The 9227-nt window shown below is 42.0% G+C and overlaps 1 protein-coding gene across 7 annotated transcripts in view; it reads left to right on the top strand.

The window, feature by feature from the left end:
• Positions 1-1522: 1522 nt before the first annotated feature.
• Positions 1523-9227, top strand: part of LOC103654843 (protein STRUBBELIG-RECEPTOR FAMILY 8) — a 35681-nt gene continuing 27976 nt past the window's right edge. For 4 of the 7 annotated variants that reach the window (XR_002750448.2, XM_023302246.2, XM_035967557.1 and 1 more), the window contains exon 1: positions 8886-9026. Coding sequence is in view for 6 of the 7 variants with exons in the window: in XM_023302246.2 (XP_023158014.1) it covers positions 8900-9026 (127 nt within the window). In the remaining variant the exon portion in view is untranslated. Of the gene's footprint in view, positions 1997-8885; positions 9027-9227 lie in introns of those variants that run through there. The other 3 variants (XM_023302245.2, XM_008681667.4, XM_008681666.3) reach the window with 2 other exon arrangements.

Raw genomic sequence — 9227 nt, 5'->3', positions numbered from 1 at the left:
TCGATATATCATCCCTGCAAACATACAACAACGACTTATCGATATCGCTAAAAAGGACTAGATTAGTGTATGGTTGTCGACACATTTGTCTGTCATTACAAAATTCAAAATTGACTCTTTAGAAATAATTTGTGTGATATTGATAATGTTTACCACACGGATGTTGCATATCATAGTAATATTTATCGTTTTGTTTCTATGTTTCATACAAATTTTTTTACTCCTGTCGTAACGCACGTGCACTCATCTAGTCACCAAATAGGTAGAAATGGCCCTATACCACATTTCCCTTTCATTTGAATGCACTAGATCTAATAGTTAGCTACTAAATTTAGGTAAAGGCATTCAAATAGGGTAACTAATAATTTAGCTATTAACTATTTTTAGCAAATTAGTAATAGTTAGCTAGCTATTACCACAAACATTTTTTTAGTCAACTGGCGCGTCCCTGTTTTAGGGTGTAACTGCATATTTGTCTTTTTTAGACTTTGCATGTTTGCTCCTGTTTTTCAAAACAAATTGTCGTATCGTATGTCTCTACTACGTTAGTTGTACTTAATAGTGTTAAGTCTTGATAAAAATACAAGGGATAATTGCGTCATTACCCCTGTTTTAGAGCGTAATTGTAGTTTTGCCTATTTTTTAGACTTTACATGTTTTTATGATAATTAAAATTATTTCGACAACAATTCAAATTATTTTTACAATAATTTAATTTATTTTCAAAATAAAAATATTTTGATAAACTATTCAAATTGCTGTCACGAAGAAAAACAATTTGAACTATTCAAATATTTTCCCTGACAACAATTTAAATAATTTGTTAAAATAACTTTAAATTCTGAAAATAATTCAAATTATTGTAACATAATTTGAATTGCTATCCAAAACTATTTGAATTGTTGTGAAAATAATTCGAATTGCCATAAAAACACGTAAAATCTAAAAAATAGGGGTACAAATACAGTTCTACTCCAAAATAAAGGCAATGGCGGAACTGTTCCTTATTTTTTATGAAGATTTAACACCGTTAAGTACAACTAACAGAGTAGAACTAATAGAGTAGGGGCATACAATAATTTTGTTTTGACAAAATAGGGGCAAAAATATAAAGTCTAAAAATTAGGGATAAATCTATAGTTACACCGTAAAACAAGGGTGCCGACACAATTGTTCCATATAAATTGTATCGAGACGTTTCTAATAATTATTCCGTACAGTATAATGCCGCACACGCATCGTACATGTAACAAAGCACTCTTTTTATGCACTAGATCTGATCATGGTCCACCCGACCTGACCAACCTGATCTAAGTAACACAATGAGCTAGTATAGACAATAGTTTTTAATCCACAACGATCCACGAGCCGAGTAGAGGTCATGATTTTTTTTTTCTAAAATCCAACCTAAAGCAAAAAAAACTCAAACCAACCCGAAACATCCAATCTAATTGTGCCAACTCGACGTGACTGACATTACGGGCCATGCTAAATGACGTCGACCTAATCTTAACTCTGTCCTAACCGACACGACATTTGAACGATATAATCCGCACTCTTCCTGCACTCCTCTTTTTCCCTCCCAAAAACCAAAATCCCTAAACCCTACCGGCCACAGCACCTCGCAAGCACTCGCATCATTCCGCAGGCCACGCCGGGCGATTCGCCCCGCTACGGCTGCCTTGCTCCTCCAATCCGCGATCGGGGTACGTGATCCAAGCGCGATCTCGCGGGTCGGCGCGGAATTGGGAGAGGAATTCAAACGGTGTCGGAAGCGTGCGGTTCCCCGGAAGCTCCCAGAACGTTCGGGGCCTCCCTGCTCCGGTCCGTTATCCGGCTACACAAGACGACCTAGGATTTCTCAAGGGGTTGGCGCGGTGGATTTGTTGGGCGCGCGCGCGAGCGGTTGGAATGGGGGCGCCGCGCCACCTCCTTGACGTAGCGATGCTCTGCGCCTTGTTCGTCTCCGCCGCGTCCTTCACCGACCCCCCTGATGGTGAGTATCCCGACCCCTCGTTCCGTAGGTTGCGGCAATCCAGCACTCATCCCGTGAGGCCGTGGAATGCTCTACTCGGCGCGCTTGTGTCGTCTCCGAGAGTGCTTGACTGGGTTCCGAGCGCGTGTGTGAATGTAGTCGCTTGCATGTTGTCTGGTGCTCGCTTGTAGCTTGAGGTGGTCCATTTTGGTCTGTGATGATTCATGATTGACTGGTCATCTCTGAATGCTCACACATAGGATTGATCAGTGGTGGATGCAGGACAGAAATTCATGTGGGGCCTGTTAAGATTTACAGGATCTCTAGGAGTAGATTAGTGGGGTAATCTATATTCTATTGAGTAATTTCGGGTTCCTAATTTCTAGAACAAACAGTATTAGATTGTTACCGTCATTGGGAAGCGCAGGCGTGTTGGAGGATGTAGATCCATCCGCCATCAGGTTCGTTGATGAAGGTTGATGCAGCGAGGTTGTCGACGGCGATGAACGGCGGTGTCTTCCCGTCACTGGCTGCACACCCTCTCAGATCGGTGTTAGGGTTTTGTCGGTGGGGAGTACGGCTCTAGCGAAACACGTTATCCGAGCCGTCGGCCCCCACCCTTTTATTTATAGCGCAGTGTGACAGGGGCCCACCAACCATATAGGGTTGGGCGCCCCCGATCAGGGCGCGATCAAAAGGCCCAAGATGTCCGTTGGGCCCATCTTGGTGGAGATCAATCCAACATTCTCCCCCTTGATCTCATCGTTCACTTTAAACTTTAAACTTTAACTTCAACACTTTTCACTTTACTCGTTCCATCACAGTTAAGTGCATAGAGCATGTTTCATCGTCACGATCAATCGTCGATAGATTTGACAGCTACAATACACATCTCCGATCTGAAACAATTACTTTAACTTTAGGCCCTATTTATAGTCCAGGAATCATAGGCTTTCCCTTAAACCCATGCCGGCTACATGTTCTTTGAACACTTTGGGTGGTAAGCCTTTTGTAAGCGGATCCGCGAGCATCTTTTCACTTCTTATATGCTCAAGACTTATTATTTGATCCCGGACTTTATCCTTCACAACGTAGTACTTTATGTCAATGTGTTTGGCAGCACCACTTGACCTATTGTTGTGAGCATACTGTACTGCTGGAGCATTATCGCAGTATAACTTTAGTGGTTTATGTATGTTGTCGACCACCTTTAAACCGGGTATGAACTTCTTTAACCAGTTCACCTGCCCCGAAGCCTCAAAACACGCTACAAACTCGGCATACTCTGTGGACGATGTAGTGACAGTTTGTTTTGAGCTTTTCCATGAAATAGCTCCACCTGCGAGAGTGAACACATATCCCGATGTGGATTTTCTATCATCTCCCGCATAATCAGAATCTGTGTACCCCACTATTTGGAGTGAATCTGTTCTTCTATACGTCATCATGAGGCCTTTCGTGCCTTGCAAATATCGCAAGACTTTCTTTACCAATTTCCAGTGCTCAATCCCTGGATTACTTTGAAATCTGCCAAGCAACCCGGTAACAAAAGCTAAGTCAGGGCGCGTACACACTTGAGCATACTGCAGGCTTCCGACAGCAGAAGCATATGGAACCACTTTCATTTGGTCGAGCTCGTACTGGTTCCTAGGGCATTGAAAATCCCCATATTTGTCGCCCTTGACTATTGGTGCAGGTGATGCACTACATTTGTGCATATTGAATCTCTTTAAAATCTTTTCTATGTATAACTTTTGGGACAGTCCCAATACCCCTTTTGTTCTATCTCGGTGAACCTCTATGCCCAAAACAAAAGACGCTTCACCAAGATCTTTCATGTCAAATTTTGAGGACAAAAACTTCTTTGTCTCCAGCAGTAGACTGACATCACTACTAGCAAGTAAGATGTCATCCACATATAGGATTAGGAAGATGTACTTTCCATTCTTAAACTTTGCATATACACAGTTGTCCTCAACATTCTCTTTAAACCCAAAATCCTTTATTGTTCTATCAAACTTCAAGTACCACTGTCTTGAAGCTTGTTTTAAACCATAAATTGATTTCTTTAGGCGGCATCCCATACCTTCTTTTTCTTTCACAACAAAACCTTTCGGTTGTGCCATGTAAACAATTTCTTCCAAATCCCCATTGAGGAATGCCGTCTTTACATCCATCTGATGTAACTCTAAATCATAGTGTGCCACTAATGCCATTATAATTCTGAAGGAGTCCTTACATGAGACTGGAGAAAATGTCTCATTGTAATCAATCCCTTCTCTTTGTGTAAAGCCTTTTGCCACAAGTCGTGCTTTATGTCTTTCAATATTCCCTTTGGAGTCGAGTTTTGTTCTGTAGACCCATTTACAGCCTACTGTTTTGGCTCCTTTAGGAATTGTCTCTAAATCCCAAACTTTGTTAGCATTCATTGATTCCATTTCATCTTCCATGGCTTTAAGCCACTTTGACGAGTGCTCACTTCTCATGGCTTCTTCAAATGAGGTGGGATCACCCTCCATTTGAAGTCCTTCGGTGTTGTACACCTCATAATCATCAGGAATAACTGATCTTTTAATTCTTTGAGACCTTCTTGGGGCCTCTACATTTGGCACATCTACTATCTGGGGCTGTTGTTGCTCCCCCTCACTTGTGACATCATTTTCTATAGGATCCTGAAGGACAGATTCCTCATGTCCATTCATTATCGCCACAGGAGAACTAACAATAGGTGTTGTCACTACAGTGTCTTGCACTGTTCGTGCAACAGGAACAGGTAATTCAAAAATTGGTTCCTGAAACATTGGAGTGGGCACATATACCCGCTTTTCCTCAAGATCAATTTTTCGACTTACCATGCTCCCCCTCATCATTTCATCCTCTAGGAACACAACGTGTCTCATTTCTACAAACTTTGTATATCTATCTGGACAGTAGAAACGAAACCCTTTTGATCTTTCTGGATAGCCAATGAAATGGCAACTTACTGTTTTGGGATCTAGTTTCCCAATGTTTGGGTTAAATACTTTAGCCTCAGTAGGACTCCCCCACACACGTAAGTGGTTTAGTGAGGGTACTTTTCCTGTCCACAACTCATACGGTGTTTTGGGCACCGACTTACTTGGTACTCTATTGAGAATATGAATGGCGGTTTTCAGTGCCTCCACCCATAGACTCAATGGCAAGGTAGAGTAACTCATCATACTACGCACCATATCCATTAGGGTACGGTTACGCCTTTCAGCTACTCCATTCTGCTGAGGTTCGCCCGGTGTTGAGTATTGGGCTACTATACCATTTTCCTGTAAGAACCTTGCAAAAGGTCCAGGAACTTGGCCATATGGGGTATGCCGACCATAGTACTCTCCACCACGGTCAGACCGGACTACCTTAATCTTTGAACTATGCTGATTTTCAACTTCAGCCTTAAATATCTTAAATTTATCCAACGCTTCTGTTCTTTCTTTGATTGGATAAATGTAGCCAAAACGAGAGTAATCATCTGTGAATGTTATGAACGAGTCAAAACCATCCACACTTTTCATAGGAAATGGACCACATATATCTGTGTGGATTATCTGTAGAATTCCTGTGCTTCGTTTGGCGTTCTTTTTAATTTTCTTTGCATACTTTCCTTTAATGCATTCTCTGCATTGTTCTAAGTATGAGAACTCTAATGGAGGAAGAATATCATTCTTAACTAGTCTCTCTATTCTCCCCCTCGAAATATGGCCTAAACGACAGTGCCATAATTTCGATGATTCATCATGAGTTCTCTTTCGTTTTCTGTTTTCATTCAGTGACGAGGATACATTTTCATTCATAACGCTCACAGAATTCACATTTTCATGAAGCGATAACAAATAAAGATCTTCCTTTTGAAAAGCAAGACCAACACTTTCTTTATTATGAAATATCTCACATATGCCATCTCCAAAATGACAATCAAAACCATTATTGTCCAAACATGAGACACTAATCAAATTCCTCTGTAAAGAGGGAACATAAAGAACATCTCTAAGTACAAGTATGAAGCCATTAGCAAGCTCTAGAGGAAGGTCGCCAACCGCTTCAACATCTGCTTGCACTCCATTTGCAACTTTAATGTGTCTTTCTTTTCTTTGCATAGTCCTCGTCGAACGGAATCACTGTAAAGAATTAGCAACGTGGATAGTTGCCCCTGAGTCAATCCACCAAGTAGATTTTGAATATTGTACATACAGGGATTCATTAATGAATGTAATAATGTTCTCACCATTCTTTGCCATGATAGATTTTAAGAATTCAGGACAGTCTTTCTTGTAATGTCCTGTCTTCTTACAGTGGAGACATTGATCTTTGTTTACCATAAACTTTTTCTGTTGAGGCTGATGGTGCTGAGGAGCCTTTCCCTTTGCTTTTGCGGGAGAGTTGGCATTAGCATTAAAATTTCTTTTCTTATTATCTTTAACATAGTGGAGAGTGCCACCATTGGCGGCTTTTATTCTCTCCTCTTCTTGCACACACATAGCCATACAACGATCAAGATCCCACTTCTCGGGTTGAATGTTGTAGTTGACAACAAAGGTGTCGAACTCTTTTGGCAATGAAACAAAAATCAAATGGACAAGGAATTCATCCTTAACATGCAGATCCATTGGTTTAGGCTTTGAGTTCATATGACTCATCTTTAGTATGTGCTCTCTTATGCCAGTGCCATTGCCTCCTCCAGAATACCTCTCTATCATCATCTGCTTTATCAGCTGAGTTGCATATGTCTTTGAAGAGCCATAGAACTGACCCTTTATTCTATCAAGGTATTCTGTGACAGTGTCACATTCTGGAATTGAGCCCGCAATAGAAGGCTCAACTGTATTCTTTAGCACTGCCATGCACTTTTTGTTGGCAATAACCCACTTTCTATGTTCAAGATCATAAGCCATCTGTTTGGGAGCATGGTCCCTCTGTCTGGTCTGCCAAGCAGACTCAGCCTCATCTGTCTCTCTCACTGGTGCCACAGGCTCAGTGGGACACGGTGTGGTTACTACCCAGTCCACCTCAGCCAAAACGAAGGCTAGGTCAATCTTTTTCTTCCATTTTGTATAATTATCTCCTTTTAGGGGTGGAATATCTTTAATAAACCCCATCAAGGAGTATCCTCCTGAAATTACAATTCATGTAAATGAGAACAAATTACATTAATTGCATGCTTCAGTTCCAACAAAATTTAAAGCATACAAATTTATCCAGTTTATATTAATTCTACATCACCGGTGGGCAAAAATAGAATTAATGTAAAAAAGGACACTATAATATTATAATATTGCTATTAATCAACGTTGGTCAGAATAATAACAATACTATAATAATATGAAAATCATATCCATTTTTCAAAATTAAATTCTCCCGTTGGTTCGAATTTAATAATGAAAATAATAACTTTAAATACGCAGCGGAAACGTTAATAAAACTTTTATTCAGAAGCATAAAACAAATACTTTTCTATTCTCTAATCAAATTATCTCGTTGGTTCAAATTTGAATAGAGATAGATCATTAATAATTAAATAATAGCTTCTGAAATTAAAATTGTTTACTGTTTTTTTTCTTACAACTTTCTTTAGCTTTACTATTCCCGTGTCCAGCCCAAAAATTGGGCACATTCTCTCATGCAACGTTAAAAAAAGAGACTTTTTACTGTACGCTCCTCATGAGAGCAGGCAATGTTCCATCAGCCATGCTTTTTCGTTCACGGGAGCAGGCAGGGATATGGCCTATGCACACGCTACCGCCTGGGGTGCTAGGTTGTACTGCACGCACTTTTCATTTACTTTCACTTTTCTATAGAGTAGGTATGTGATATATTAGGCCCACAGCGCCAAAAACCCTAACGCATATTTTGCATTCCTATCCCCAGCCGCCATGCACCTTCGTGTGTATCTTTTCTTCATTCTCAAAACAGGAGCATGCAGTAGAAGCGGACGCCGCGTTCTTCACGCGGCCGTTGCTCTCTACATGCATCCGTTTCGGCCTGCGCAGCGGCTGCGGCATGCCCATGGCCTGCGCGGCGGCTCGAGCTAGGCGGGGATAGGTAACGTACAGCCCGACCGGCGTTCAGGCCACCATGGCCGAAACAACGCAGACGCTCTCTCTCAGCCGCATGGCCAGCAGTGTACACGGTAGGGCGTGATTCTTTTCTGTGTGAATCCATTCACAAAATAGATTTGTTCTTTCTTCGATTTCCATCGAACATCTTTTCTTTCCCCGCACTGGATCTACATCTAGTCCAGGCTCTGGTACCATTGTTAAGATTTACAGGATCTCTAGGAGTAGATCAGTGGGGTAATCTATATTCTATTGAGTAATTTCGGGTTCTTAATTTCTAGAACAAACAGTATTAGATTGTTACCGTCATTGGGAAGCGCAGGCGTGTTGGAGGATGTAGATCCATCCGCCATCAGGTTCGTTGATGAAGGTTGATGCAGCGAGGTTGTCGACGGCGATGAACGGCGGTGTCTTCCCGTCACTGGCTGCGCACCCTCTCAGATCGGTGTTAGAGTTTTGTCGGTGGGGAGTACGGCTCTAGCGAAACACGTTATCCGAGCCGCCGGCCCCCACCCTTTTATTTATAGCGCAGTGTGACAGGGGCCCACCAACCATATAGGGTTGGGCGCCCCCGATCAGGGCGCGATCAAAAGGCCCAAGATGTCCGTTGGGCCCATCTTGGTGGAGATCAATCCAACAGGGCCAAACAAAATCACAAGACATCTAGATAAGACCGTAAAACAGATGTAACATTGCATATAGAAACTAGTGATCATACAGTAGAAATTAGAATTTGAAAGAAGATAAAAAATATGAACAAGAAAAAGCTACATGTCGATGTTACGACGACTGAATGATGGAATCACGCGGGCGTGTGAGCGCAGGCAAAGGGGGATGGACGTGGATGGGCGGCAGCGGCGTTGGTGCGGCGACAGAGCGGGTGAGCGCAGAAGGGGCGGTGTGGCCGCGACATTGGGGCGAACGAGCGCAGAAGGGGGCAGGCGACAAAGTCAGGGCGAGCACAACAAGAGGTTGGTGACGACGGGGTTGAGTGCTCCTACCTTGTGTTGATTACAACGGTAACATAATAGAAGCAGAATTGGGCTGTTTTAGCGAGTTGTGGAGTTAGATTGTTGGGCAGGATGATGGATGTGTGCTGCAGTTTTGTCTTCATATACTTACTTTTTTTTCAATTCGCATCATATTCAATGTATATATATAAAAGACAAAAA

Source organism: Zea mays, chromosome 4, assembly GCF_902167145.1.
Source record: "Zea mays cultivar B73 chromosome 4, Zm-B73-REFERENCE-NAM-5.0, whole genome shotgun sequence".
In the NCBI taxonomy this organism is placed as follows: domain Eukaryota; kingdom Viridiplantae; phylum Streptophyta; class Magnoliopsida; order Poales; family Poaceae; genus Zea; species Zea mays.
This window is presented reverse-complemented; position numbering and strand designations above follow the sequence as displayed.